Source organism: Myotis brandtii, unplaced genomic scaffold (assembly GCF_000412655.1).
Source record: "Myotis brandtii unplaced genomic scaffold, ASM41265v1 scaffold410, whole genome shotgun sequence".
Lineage (NCBI taxonomy): Eukaryota > Metazoa > Chordata > Mammalia > Chiroptera > Vespertilionidae > Myotis > Myotis brandtii.
Genome location: NW_005365764.1, coordinates 936,065 through 951,171, shown reverse-complemented (window position 1 = coordinate 951,171; position 15,107 = coordinate 936,065). Strand labels below are relative to the sequence as shown.

The 15,107-nt window shown below is 37.9% G+C and overlaps 1 protein-coding gene across 13 annotated transcripts in view; it reads right to left on the bottom strand.

Annotated features, from left to right (window-relative positions):
* KIF1B (kinesin family member 1B) overlaps positions 1 to 15,107 on the bottom strand; it is a 132,067-nt gene that overhangs the window by 63,664 nt on the left and 53,296 nt on the right. For 5 of the 13 annotated variants that reach the window (XM_014545472.1, XM_005873412.2, XM_014545478.1 and 2 more), the window contains 4 exons: positions 14,607 to 14,648; positions 11,608 to 11,819; positions 4,519 to 4,598; positions 3,407 to 3,482 (listed from right to left, as the gene is read on the bottom strand). In XM_014545472.1, the coding sequence (XP_014400958.1) occupies positions 3,407 to 3,482; positions 4,519 to 4,598; positions 11,608 to 11,819; positions 14,607 to 14,648 (410 nt within the window). The remainder of the gene's footprint in view (positions 1 to 3,406; positions 3,483 to 4,518; positions 4,599 to 11,607; positions 11,820 to 14,606; positions 14,649 to 15,107) is intronic. The other 8 variants (XM_005873419.2, XM_014545476.1, XM_005873416.2 and 5 more) reach the window with 3 other exon arrangements.

The window sequence follows — 15,107 nt, the reverse complement described above, 5'->3', positions numbered from 1 at the left end:
TACAATACCCAAGAACATGAGTTCTGAGATAAAGAACAAGATCCAGTTCTTGATAAGGTCAAAACATTCAGAATACAAAAGAAAAATTAGGACAGGCTGATTCTCTGGATGGGTAATTATAATTTTTGTAAACACTTGGACAAAAATCTTGAATGGTAGCAGAATATGCCACCCCAAAATATGCCACTTTAACATATTATTTTGAGCGGTAGGCACTTGAAAAGCAGCCAGTGCAGAGAGAGGCTTTCTCTGACCTCCCCCATCTGCCTCAATACAGACCCTCCTGACGGAACTCAATAGTCATAAATCCTCCAGGAGTTTCATTAACAGGGAAGGTGGACTCTCACCACAGGAGAGGAAGCCAGAAGTCACCACCACACCCGGACAGACTGTCACACACAGTCTACCCCACTTCCCATCTACTCTTCTAAGGACCCTAAAAACCATTTCCTCTCCCCCAGGGGTCTATCTTCCCTCTCCCTTCCCTATGACGATAACATCTAAGTCTGAACTCTAAGCCACATCAAGGAGTTAGTCATTTTCCCCTGGGTATCTCCCATGTATACATAAGGTAGACATGTTAATAAACTTCTATTTGTTTTTCTCCTGTTAATCTATTTGTCTTTTATTACAGGGCTTTCAGCCAAGAACTCAGAAGGGTAGAGGGGAAATTATTTTTCCTCCCCTACAATTCCAATAAATTTAATTTTTCATTTGCTTTATAAAAATGTCCTTCACCACCATCTGTTCTCTGTATTGATATTTAGTGTGTGTTTTTTTCAGATTCCACATATAAGATCATAAGGTATAAAAAATTCCCCACATTCCCATCATCTCCCTCTGTAATTTTTATCAGTTCTTCCATGGTCTGTTATTATCTTTAGTTTATTAATTAGTCTGTACCTTAAAGAAGAAATTAAAATTACTGACATTCAAATAATACATACATCATGTAAAAACTCTCATCTAACTCTAATATTTCTAAAATCTTTTAAAAAACCAACCTTCTTTGGTGAAAATACCCCACTGGAATCCAAAAATAAGTCACAAGGTGTTGGAGTCAAAATCTACTCAAGATAGTGTCAGCAAATGTAGAAAAATGAAAGAAGAGGCAGATGAGAGGTTAAGAAAGGAACTGCAAAAGATGATTAAAAATAAATTAGAAAAACCTCTACATCTTCTCAACTAGATCTGCCTCTGCAGTTTGAAAGTTTGCTGGTTTGAGAGAGTCAAAGGCCTCTTTGGGCAGTATTCTTTAGGGCCCATCATGACACTGGTCTAAGAAAAAAGGAATCTCTATAACAGGTTTTATTTTTTTCTTCTTTAAAGGAATCTCCTCCCAGTTTTACTGAGGTATGATTGACAGATAATAATTATATTTATTTAGTTGAACGTGATTTTTAAAAGGTGTACAATGTGTCAATTTTATATATGCACACATTGTGCAATGATTACCACAATCACGTTAACACATCAGAAACAGGTTCTAACACTGAATTTGGATATAGTTAGTTTCCTGAGGAAGTCCAGAAAGTTAAAGCAGGATGGGTAAAATTAAAGTTAAAAAAAAGGTTTTAAAACAGAGCTGCCAGTTTGGAATTCTGTGCTTTTTATATCACAAAACTTACTCAAGTTATTTATTTTTTTTCTTACTCAAGTTATTTATGATTTGTGTTAAATACCATATTTTTACAAGATGTCATATAATCACAGTTCCTAACATTAAAAGATATTATAAAATATCCTTAAATATATATATGTGTTGTGTGTATAAAGATATAGATATATGCAAAGGCACACTCTAAATTCTAGCAAACCTGTAACTGCTAAACTCTTTATAATCATAAGTAATATATCTGAATAAATAATGTCTTACTGAAGGAAAAACCTTTAAGCTGAAAATCACTGACCTTAGGCAATACAAACATATACAATACTTTTACTACTGCTCCAGTTTTACAATATATACCTAAAATTTCTTTAAATCAATCTTCTTTGTTAAAAAGAACACACTGACATTTATTTTTAAAAGTTATGTGAAAAACTTAACCAAAAGAAACCTAGCAAAAATCACAGAAATATTTTATATCACATAAAACAAAAGTACCAACTGAAACTCCCTACCCATTCTATGCTAACCTAGAGAGATCACTATCAGACCCTTATGTGAAGGCTTTAAGTCTCTTAACAGCCAACTTGAGGTCATCTTAAATGAAGGACCGTTTATTATTGGTATGAAGTATGTGGTTTGTACATCAAATATGTTCTATTATTACACAAATAAGCACACAAAATAATCACTTGATAATATTTTCCGATATCTAACAACAACTAAGAAGCAACTTGGTAAAAAAAAACACACTTATGTGAAGGCTTTAAGTCTCTTAACAGCCAACTTGAGGTCATCTTAAATGAAGGACCGTTTATTATTGGTATGAAGTATGTGGTTTGTACATCAAATATGTTCTATTATTACACAAATAAGCACACAAAATAATCACTTGATAATATTTTCCAATATCTAACAACAACTAAGAAGCAACTTGGTAAAAAAAACAACACACACAACAAGCAACACACCTTACTATTCTAATTAACTAAAAGATATCTACTACTTCCTAACTATGATTATGTAAGTAGGAAGGTAATTACTGGAGTCCTTTTTTGTAACTGGTAAAGGAGCAGAGGCTAGAAGGACGAGGACAGGAATTGCTTTGCTCAGTACACTGTTGTCTATAACATAAATTGTAGAAGCACACTAAAGTGGTTCTTTTTCTGAACAGCTGGAATTGCTTCTAGAGAGTTATAAATGAGGGTTGCCGGCATCTGTGGGAAAATCTACAGAGAAAGAGTAGCCCAACATTAGCAAGGGAAGCCAGGTTAGGCTGGGCCTTTAAGAGCAAGCAGCAATGAGGAAGATTAAACATGCTGAATCATGACCATAAGGTACAGATTTATTGCCTTGGGTTTTATTTTGTAAATTATAAATATAATAGGTTGCCCTTGGGCTGTAAGATGAAATCAGAAATATCTGAAATTGAGTAAGCCAAGTCTCAAGATTTTGTTTTAATAACATATTTTTATTGATTTCAGAGAGAAATGGAGTGAGAGATAGAAATATCAATGATGAGAAAGAATCACTGATTGGCTGCCTCCTGCACGCCCCACACTGGGGATCAAGCCCGCAACCTCGGCATGTGCCTTGACCGGGAATCAAACAATGACCTCCTGGTTCATAGGTTGACGCTCAACCACTGAGCCACACCGGCCAGGCCAAGTCTCAAGATTTTAAAAAAAGGGAGGGAGGGGTTTTGAGGGGTCAGCCCAAAAAGACATGAAGCACCCCAGTGACTAGACAAACAAAAAGTGTTTCTGTCTGGTTGAGTTTCACAACATTATTTCCTACCTTTTTAGGTGAGAAAACCCCCAGAGTTCCTCCATCTTCCCGAATGGCAACTCCCATCTCAGCCAACAAGGCCTCTCTAGAAAAAACAAAATCACATCAGAATTCTAATACCAAAATGTCAATTAAATCAGTCTAATATGAATTGAAAAATAAAGCAAAGCAAAAACAATTGTCCATGTTTAAAGTCAGTAATACATGTGAAAGAATCTGCTTATCTCATCATTAGAGAAATTATTTTTAAGAGAAATAGCACATTCAAAATAAATTATGTTCCTCTATTAGATAAGGTTATCTTCACCTAAATAAGAACTCTGTCTCATCTGACTTTAGAGGTAGACAATAATTCGTAATGTTTATTTGTATAAAAAAGAAAGGGATATTCCTTAAGGCTCAACATAAAACTCAACCATTTCTTCAAAATCTAGGAAAGCAGTCAGAAAGAAACGTTGATAGATGGAGTACTGTCTATGAATGTGATTTTTCTCGAATGTTATGTTCCCATGTTCAGCATGATATTGGTTCAATAATTCTAGCTTAAAAATTCTATATTAAGTAAGAAAGTTCTAATTGTTTGATACATTTACTGTATCAATACATTGGAACTTACTTCTGCCTAATTGCTATGATGAGAACAGACCGACATTTCAAAAATGTATATTTATTCCAATAGCAAAAGTATTATTTTGGGTTATGTTCACATTCAGGGTAGAGATAGAATAGGAAATTTAAAAGTTTGCAACTTAAACGCCTTTATTTCTTACCAAAAGGTTCTATAAAACTTTGAAAGACAATAATCAGAACAGCTTTATAAATTTGGGCAATCTCCTTGCAAATTAAAAACTTTATCCCTCAACAGCTTCCATTTTTATATGGATACCCAGCAACACGCAGTATGGTAACTACTGAAGCACCATGATTTTCTAGAGAACATTTAAATATGTGAATTTTATTTCAAAGTATAAATTCAACAGGCCATAAGTCCCCAGCCAGGTTTTTTTTGTTTTAGAATAGAAGGTTCTTTGTTTTTAACTTCTATTTTATCTTTTCTTACTATAAAAGTAATCAAAATTCCTTAGAAAATTTAGAAACTTCCCAGAATTTAACCTCCTGACCTCTCCATTCTGATGGCCTCTGTTTTACGCAGCTTCTCTTCCCAGGTTTCATTCAATTCAGCAATGATCTTCTCTGATTCCTACGGGAGGAAGTCCACAGTTAAAGTGACAGTCTCATAATTTAGCGTAGCATGCGTAGGAAGGACAGCAAGAAGCAGATGATGTCCTTCGAGAACATGAGGCAGAATCTAATATGATGACATTTTTTCCTTTCTTAATATGTAAAAAAAAATAATCATAAAGACCAGACCTAACACTAAATCAGTCCCAGATATATTAATTTTCTTAAGTCCTAATAAAAATACCTTAATAGTGTGTGTGTGTGTGTGTGTGTGTGTAGAGGAAAGAGTAATAGTAACACACCAATATACAAGGCACTATTTCTGACATCCACTTCTACAAAAGAATAAAGTTCCCAAAGGTATTAATTGCTTTTGTTTCACTATTTCGCCATAACACTGATGGGGTTCAGAACACGCTCCCCAAAAAACATGGCGTCTTGGCATACTAAATATTGTAAGCTGAAGGAATTTGAAAAATGATTATGTGCAGGAAGGACTCTGATCCCCTCCTGATGCAGGTTATCAGAGCTTCAGGAGAGGTGTCCCCTATACCTGGAGGAAAGGAGCATCCACACTTCTGAAGACGGAGGAATGCCAAGAGGAATCTGAACAAACAGGCCTTGATAAGTTCCTCGTTTCCTATTCTTAGCTCACACCCCTTTGCCCTATCACATTTTCCCACAGCTTTTCACTCTTTGTCAAACTTAATGCTCAGGTTTAACACTTCTTATGAAGACTCCTGTGTCGTGTCAAACTTTTGTTAAATAAATTGTATATTTTTCTCTTATTAATCTGCCTTTTGTTACAGGGGCCACATTAGAAGGAAAAACATTTTTCCTCCCCTACCGCACAATACCTTCTGAACACAAACCCAATGGCCAATATATAAAGGTTTAGTATTAATCTCAACTGAAAACATTTTGCCACTGAGTGACAACTGCCTAATTTCTTGCTGAGTGTTTAGTATATGCCAAAAAATAATAAATAAAACATCTTTCCTGCTCTTAAGGAGTTTACTGTATACCAAGGAAAGAGAGAGAAGTAACTGAGGATGAATTCATTCAGTAATTATATGTAACCCCATTTTATGCCAAGCCCTGTTCTAGACACCTAGGGGTCTGGGAGGGAACAAAACCCCTCCCTGCCTTTATGAGACTTTCATTTTAGTAAAGAGACTGAAATAAGTCAAGTCTATCGTACAGCAGACTGTAATACGTACTTTGGAGAAAAATAAAGCAAGGAAGGAAAAGAATGTCGGGGAGGGGTAGTGAGAAAGCAATGTGGAGTGGGGGTGTCAGGACAGGACTCACTGACAAGGTTCTATGTGAGCAGAGCTGCCACATGAATATATGAGGGAACAGGTAGGAAATGCCTGGAATTTTCCAGGAACAACAGTGGCTAGAGCAGCATGCTCAAGGACTCTGAGTGGGTATGGACGAGAGAACAACAGAGCTGTGGGTTAAGGGCTGGAACTGAAGTGCTAAGTGGGTGAGGCAGGACTGCGTGATGCTTGTATCAATGAATGCAGGACAAGTAGGAATTGACTAATGGAGGAAGAGCAAGTACCCAAATGGGAGATGAGCATATGCAAAAGGCAGGAGAAAATGCTATCATGGAGACAAGATGAGAAAGTTAGACAATGATGATAATAAGATAATAACACTGTGATGATAAGAGTAATAGTGATTAAGAAAAAAAAAGTCTTAATAGTTCACAAAATAGTCTGATTCATTTAAAAGGCTATTATAAGAAGCCTCTGGGATCCCAAAACATAATTACACAGAAAGAAACTGTGAATATGTAATACAATAAACCCCAGGGGTCTGGCATTTGCATGGGGCCATGTAAAACAGCCAAGAGGAAAGAGTCAAGGCAGCAGCTGAAAAAGCAAAGGAGGACAGGAGTCAGGAGAAACAAACTGGAGAGCATGATGATGGTGATGATGATGATGATGATGATGGAGGAGAAGGAGGAGAAGGAGGAGGAGAAGAAAAAGAAGGACAATAACAACTGCTACAACTAGCTAAGTTAGGCAAAGAGCAAAATTGATAACACTTAGAACTGGCGTGGGCATCAGGAAGGTTGATATAAAGGGGCCACGTAGGAGGTGTACTTTCGGGAAAGAGAGTCAGTTAAGTTAGAACAAGTCTGCAGGGGGTCAGGAGGGCCTGAAGAAAAAGAGACAAAACCATCCAATTGGCTCTCATTAACCCTCCAAACATGCACAGGCTGAGAACCACCTGAATGGCATCTCTACACAGTTGTCTAATAGGAATGACTAATATTGCAATGCATGTGCCAATCCAAAGCTAAGTGAGGAAGAACCAATATGCCACGAGAGAGGGCCAGCAACTAAGAAAAAAAAAAAAACACCATACAATTTCAGGAAGCAGTAAGACAGCCAGGAAAGGATGCCAGGTAGCAAGCAGTCAACGGTGTGTCTATAAAGCATCACAAAAGCTATTCTATAACTCTAACAGGGTAGTGTTAAATGCTTCTGCAAATGACTGTAAAAGGGCAAGTACAAGACAAGCTGTCACCATAACTATATGACACTAAGGTTTATTAATGATAGCGGGGTAAAAACAATTACAGTCTCATAATGCCAACTTCAAAAACAAAGAAACAGAATATGATGCCCCTGACCAAACCAGAGCACTTACACTAGTGCTTAGTATACACAAGCCACAAGCCACTGATGTTTGCTATAGAATAAAAAGTGACCCATGAAATAGCTTCTTTTCCTAGTTGGTTTTCAGAAAAAGATCATGTCAGAGCAGAGGTTTTTCTGGCTATATTTTGGGGTAACTGTAAACTCACCCTAAGAAAGCAAAATTATTGTCTAGGAATCCTCTTACTATCATTTTGCTGCCAACTCTAAAGTGACCTCTCTAATTTTACTTCCCACCTGGAGGGTAAATCAAAATATGATCTCGATGTAGAAAACAGATGTAATGAGTAAGCTGAGGAAGGTACTATTTTTATTTTTCAATATAGCTTCAAGTTGAAAATGTTTATATTGTTTAGAATGCTATTTTTTAAAACTCTGAAAAAAGATGAGAAAATGATATTAAGTATCAGATTAGCAAAACTTCAGTGCTGGGAAAACTATTTTTCCAGAATCATTCTAAGGATAAAGAAACTGGGGGTCAAAGAAACTAAGCAATTAACTTGAGGACGCGATTCTTCCTGAGCCAGGTCTAAGGCAGAATTGATAGACTTTAAAGGAAATATTCTAAAAAATGCTCACCATAAATTATTTAATAAAGGGGGAAGGATATTCTTTCTTCAAGCCTGAATAACAAACTATGAATAAAATAGAGATGCCAACAGGAAGACAGCTTTCAGTCTCTGAGTCATCAACTCACTCTGCAGGCAGGCCTGGCACACTGGTGTCCAGTCTGCCCACAACCCACGCTAGAAGTCTAATTTAAGATTGAACTAAAATGAGGCTTCACAGTTAAGAAATGAGGAGTTGAGGAGACAAATCTTTAAAAGGTCCTTCCTTCCTACAGGTACTACACATAAAGAAATCCCGAAAAGCATAGTGACATCAGGAACTTTTTTTTAAGCTCCAAGGAATGCTGGGCTCAGGTGTCATTCAACTTTACTGCTACATCACATATGTCTAGCTATGTGTACAGCACTGGTTAATAGTTATGTTTATATGGCTCAATACAATTTTTTTCTTTTGTCAATCCTCACCCAAGGATTTTTTTTTGCATTTATTTTTATTGAGAGTGGAAGGAAGGAAGGGAAGGCAAAGAGAGAGAGAGAGAGAGAGAGAGAGAGAGAGAGAGAAAGAGAGAGAGAGAAACATACATCAATGTGAGAAAGACACATGGATTGGTTGCCTCCCATATACACCCTGATGGGTGGAGATGAAACCTGCAACCCAGGTACATGCCCTTGACCTGGAATCAAATCCACGACCCTCCAGGTGCATGGACTGACGCTCTAACCACTGAGAAACACCGGCCAAGGCTGGCTAAACACAATTTAATCTCTTCACCATGATTCAGTTATGGTGGCAGAGAAATCCACCAAGTCAGAAAAATTTCCATGAAAAAAAATTAGCTTAAATTCTGATATTTAAAAGCTTAGTGCTTATCCATGAAACGTGCCTTGAAGCCATCAGATGGCCAAGGTTTTACTGTACTGAACATAGAATGCTTCATAAGTGAGTTCCAACTATGGGGCCCTTGGGCTGCCTAGCACAGCATTAGCCCTTGCATGCTTCTGTAATGGATATTTGCTGATATTTATAGTCTAAGCCTAAGCACTGGCACTCACAGTGCTGACTTTGATGTCAGACTAATAAACAAACACCATTGTCACCACACAGTGACTATAGCTACATCTTTGAAAATTTACTGAATAGGAATTAAATCAAGATTACATACATTTCAATTCAGTTTGAACTGCAACTAAAAACTGAAAGCAATTACATATCTTCTGTTTTGTCAGAGACATTTATGAAGGGCTCAAGATATTTATGATGGGGTAACATGATGGGGTAACATTTTTTTTTATTTTTTTTAAATATATTTTATTGATTTTTTACAGAGAGGAAGGGAGAGGGATAGAGAGTTAGAAACATCGATGAGAGAGAAACATCGATCAGCTGCCTCATGCAAAGCCCCTACTGGGGATGTGCCCGCAACCAAGGTACATGCCCTTGACCGGAATCGAACCTGGGACCCTTGAGTCTGCAGGCCGACGCTCTATCCACTGAGCCAAACCGATTAGGGCTGGGGTAACATTTATGACGGGGTAACAGACTTCTTCCATATGAAAACAGACTATTCAATGAACAATGCAGTAGCAACATCCTATGTAAAAATAGTCTACCAACTGATCATGTTTTTGAGAAGCAAAGGGAAATAAAATGTTGGGAAAATGAATTGACCCCTCTATTACTGTTTTCCATTACAGTATTTTTATCCTACAGTGTCATGTCTTAGGAATGCAGCTCCTTCACGCTCAACAATGAAATAATCCAAAAACGAGGAATTCTCAAGCATTTCTATCATACAAACACTGCCTTGCTGTGGATGCAAGATGTAATCTGCCTGCAGCATTAAAATGCAGGTCTGCCAGAATGGAATTCCCCCCATTCACAGAACAAGAGCAGAATTAAGGCGCTTAAGCTTCAGTGAACTACCCTGCTACATTAAAAACTCAAGATCGAATGCAAAGAAGCTATTTCCTAAAGGTAGGGAAAATGGAAGATTCATTTATGTTGGCTTAAAGGACCATTAAAACAAAGAATGTAGTTTTGTCTTGTTTTTGGTGGGAAGTAGGGAGGTTGGGGGAGGGTTCCCTGAATAATGGCAGTGTTATGCCTTAGAAACTATTTGCAAAACACTGGATGATCTAATTCTTCAGAGTCTGGTTAATGCCCTGACTCCTAGCATTCAACATTATTTCCAGTTGGACCCACTTGGCATTAGGATAATTTCCTCTTTTACACCAAGAAGTATGCTAAAGGAAGGTGTAATCTCATTAGTGCACTAAGGCTTTAATAAGCAAACAGTAAGATTCAAAATTCCCAAATAAAAAGCACATTTTACATTAAACAGTAAGTGGGAGACTTCCCTTTACCTTCCCACAGAGCCCCGCATCCCCACGGTGGCCCCAGCACAGCACCTTTGTCACTGATGCCTATGTGATAAAATACATGAGTACAGTCTTCGTGCCCAGGGCTTCGCTCAAGTCTTCAGGAACATTTCAAAGTCAATTTTACAACAGCAGAAATTACTCTTCACGTTGCAACATGAAAAGTTTTCTTACTCCCTCTCCCTCTGCCACTTTCCACTAACATGTTCTGGAGGAAGATACAAGATCATTACTTTGGTTTCCAAAGCACCTTATTTTAGGAGTAAAATGCCAAGGGGAAAGGTAGGCTGATTAAGAAGCAGAAGGCCATTTTTCATGTTAAAGCTTTCTCAGCCTCACCCGAAAACCGAAAAGGAAGCATTTGTCATCTTCAACTATCAAGCTTATTAATTCCTCTGAGTGGTGAAAATCTCAGCAAACCTTTTCAATCGCTAATCTGTCAGAGGGTCACTGCTCTCCCAGTCCTTGAATGGGCAGCAGTCGTGGATGCCAAGAGGACTATTAGCTGGCAGCATGATGGCAACTTCCCAGCTCCTTAGTCAGTTTCTTCACACTCCTTGCTTTCCCTACCCTGGCACTTTTGAACACAAAGGCCAAAAGATATGAATCAAACCATGATCCTGGAGGTGACAAGCAAGGAAAGAGAAAGCATCTCTGATGCTGTCACAGTGACTTGAAGGGTGGCACCACAGGTAACAAATGTCTGCTCTCGTAGTCACTGAGGGGGAGGAAGAACCTGTGAGTCAGAAGGCTGCTGTTCCTAACTTCCACCTTCATGGAGAGAGGCAAGAAAGCACCTGACCGAGCCAGCAACAGGCTGGGAAAGCTAAGCTGAGTGCCAGGGCAGGGGGCCTGCACAGGAGGCGGCAGCCTTCCACAGCAGTGACCACAAGGTTTCAAGGCCTTCTATGGACTTCCAAAAGATGCCGCTTCATGTGTCTCTGAATAAACCTGATACACAGCTACTCAAATGTACAAACTTTCTTTTGATTGTGTATTTATTTTAATACATAAATAAATGTATGGCTCTACATAAAATTCTTCTGATGAAACCAAATGTTTTCAACTAATTAATTAGTTTCCAACTAAATTTCTAACTGAACAAGTTCACTGTGACTTATAAACTACCTCCGAACTAATGGACATACCCAGGTACTTATCAGTTACTTGGCATGGCCAGCCTATGATCTGCCCTTGAATCTCTCCCACTCTGCCTGGCCACATCAGAGTCAAGCATTCTGGTGAACAGAAATTAATTATCTTACAAAGTAGCAAATTCCATTTTCAGGATGCCTCTAGAAGTTAAAGTTCTTCCATATGCTGAACCAAACTCTCAGTGATTTTTAGTTCTAATTCTGCCTTGTGGAACTACATAGAATACTTTCATTTAGTCTGAATTATTACTCACCTTTAGACGTTCGATGGCTTCTTCTCCTCCAGGTGTAGACATGATCCTCTCCTGAATACTGGTCACAGATGTTAAGCCCACCTGACTATTGAGTGAGCAGGAAGATGAAGATGAAGTAAGGGACCCCATGGATGCTGTGGAAAAATTGCCAGGGCGTTGATTCTCAGAGGCTAGCAAGTACCTATGCTTATTGTTCTGAAAATCTTTCAGATCTGGGAGACAGACAGAAGGGAAGGCAGAAGAAGTAGAAGAAAGGGAAAGGAATAGAGAAAGAGAAAAAAAACAAAAACAGGAAGGAACACCCGTGTAAGAAAGGAAAGCATTAAAGTGCCAAGACAAAGACATATTATAATACAAAAATAAGTTGTATCTGTTCTAGATGGCAGTTCTAAAACATGTCTGTCTTTAACACTGGTATCCTAGAGGTTAAGAACCAATTCTGAATTTAGAAACTAAAAAATTACAGCATGGTTAATGTTGTATCAGGTCGGGCCTCAAAGGATAATGCTTAGGCATTCTCCTTTCTATTCCTTCTGTGGCTCCAAATCTACAATGCCTTAGATTTACACAACTCGTAAATCCCAGTAGTTTGTCACAGTAAGGGAAAAAAGATGGTCACTTATTTATCAATAATAATACATATCAGCCACGCCCAGTGTTTTATAGCATTCAGCAAAAATTCCCCCCAAAATGTCACAGTTAAAACAAAAATATGAATACTTAGTAATGTCCTTTGTTTAGGAACATTTCAATATCCTAAAAAGAATTTTTTTAATACATCGTTTTTTAAAAATAGGAGAGGTAATTGTAGAAATGACAGGAATTTTGTCTAAGTCCTGGTTAAGAACTTAGGGCTGATTGCTTGCCTTAACAGGGAAGAACAATTAGCAAATGGATGTTTACATTAATCTGTTAGAGACGCAAAAATTAAGGCTGAGTATTTGCTAAGTAAGGCTCTCGCTTTTCCTAAAAGTATGACCATGAGTCATTGTAAACCAAGTTCCCAGTATGAAATGCAAGTTTTAGAGACACACTTTCATTTACTAAAGTTTTCAATAGAGCTATAGATTTTGCTTTTAGACTTAGTTTTGGCAAATGAGCCACAAACAACAAAGTTCAATAATTTGCTGTTTGTACTTTTCTTCATTAATCATCCTTCTCAAATAGACACCAGAGAAAAACCATAGGTATTGGTGCATTCCAATTTTAAAATTAGCTCATTTTTAAATTTGAGAAAAATCTACATTGTTTAAAATTCATATAAAAACTAAGTTTTCCTTAAAGGATCTGAGTCAATACAAAGAGTCAGAAAAAAATGTAAGTTCTTTCTGGCCTATTCATGTCTAATTAATCAAAGCCAGTTCTTGAAACCCCTTAAAACTAGTGGTTGCTTCAAGACAGTTTGAAAACTACCATCTGCAAATATAGAACATAGGAAAACAAGCAAGTTTTAAAGGGAGGATAGGAACTGCAGCAAAAGAATCAGCCATCAGGTGATGGCAGCAAGGTGGGAAGAGCAGGAAGGACAGAGTTAGTCCAACGGACACATGCAGGCCCTAAAAGGAACTGAGTGTAGTAGATCGAAATGGAAATTCAGAAGTGGTCAGGGCTGCTTTCCTGCGCGATACAGAATTAAAATTTAAGTCATGCACAGTTTTCAGGGAGAAGCCACAGCTGCTCAGGAAAGAGTGAGGCCACAAGCTGGCAGCACCTCTGCAGCACAAAAGCGAGAACAAGAGGTGTTTCCCCACACTGGTGTCGGTCAGCTTTGGAAATCTCAGACAGAGCCGTCCAGTCCAAGAGCCACTCTTCAGGAAAGAGTGAGGCCACAAGCTGGCAGCACCTCTGGAGCACAAAAGCGAGAAGAGGTGTTTTCCCACACCGGTGTCGGTCAGCTTTGGAAATCTCAGACAGAGCCGCCCAGTCCAAGAGTCACTCCGAATTAGAACGTTTAGTGTCCCCAAGGCCTAACTTTGTCACAGCAGCCAGGGCTATATTTGGTTTCTCCTATGGATTTCCTCACTCTCTGTCAAGCCAACAAATCAATAATTCCTTGATAAACTATCTTAAAAGGGTAAGAAATGATTTCCTCACCAACTTAGTAACACATATGGGAAGATTAATGTGTGATCCTTTTAAAAATATCTTCATTTCAAGCACAAATTTTATTCACGTAAGTTTTTAAAATTTAATTTGCAATTCATGAAAAAGAAAAAAAAAAGAGTTTACCTAACTATCAAGCAAGCTGAAGCCCAAGATAGGGAGGAAGCCAATTTAGCCTAATCCAGGAGGAATGCTAATCCAACAGTCACGGAGCTGCTCAATCACAGAGACTTCCCAACTGGAAGTGACTGTTTTTAATTAATTATATATACACTGAGGCTCAGAATTACACAGCTAAGTAAAAAGGACTTTTCTACTAAATAATCATATTTGAAGGATATCAAGAGCAAGAAAGGTGTAATAATGATTAAAAGCTAGGGCTCTGAGTTACACTACCCAACCTGACCACACAGAAACCATTGGATCTCAGCAGCCAACTAACCACTCCTGGTAACAGTGTCCTCATTGGTAAAATGGACATAATGGAACTTTCTGAGTTATTGACAGGATTGAGATAATATATCCAAGGTACTAGAACAGGGCCTGACACATTATATACACTCCATAAGCGTGAGCTGCTGTCATTGCTATTATCATCATCTATGACTCTGGATTCAGTTTAATTACCTAAGTAGAAACACTGAAGGGTAGAAGCAACATAAGATTCTTCAGCCTCTTGACTTTATTCAAGACACAAACTGAAATGCAGCAAAGATTGCTTTGCTAAATGTAGAAGGGCAAAACTAGGATCATTTCTGAATCTACACACAGTATGCTCTGTCTGGGATTTCACTGTTAGAACTGCTGGCATGCAAAGCTCATTTTAGGTTAATCCAGCAGAGGCAGACTAGCAAATCAGAGTACTACTGGGAATGATCAATACATGAAATACACACATTTGCCTCCACTTCCAGAGTAATCATCGATCAATGGATCAACTGAGGGTAAGCAGGAGGGAAAATACAAGAAGGATCAAAGTTCAGGTTCAGCAGTGACACAGAGAGGGAACAGAGCAGTATTTTGGCATTTGGGGAGATGAAAATATTAACACAGACTATATTATCATTTTACAAACTGTATTCATCTAAAATCAAGTGCTAATCAATAAGACAAACTAAACTAGAAAACCAGAAGAGGCCTTGAAAATCTTATTAGAATTTCAAATAATATACTATTAATTTTACACAAAAAAAACACACCATAAATATGCTCTATTAAATAAAGCCAAATACTATTCTACCTGAATAATCCAGTTAACTCACTTTAGAGAACTTCTGATTAGGCATATTGCCTAATCAGATATAACCAGATTCATTTTAAGACAAATGAATTACATTAAAATTAGATACATTTTAAGACAACACTGTAAGACAACGTTCTCTGGAAGTCTAATTCTT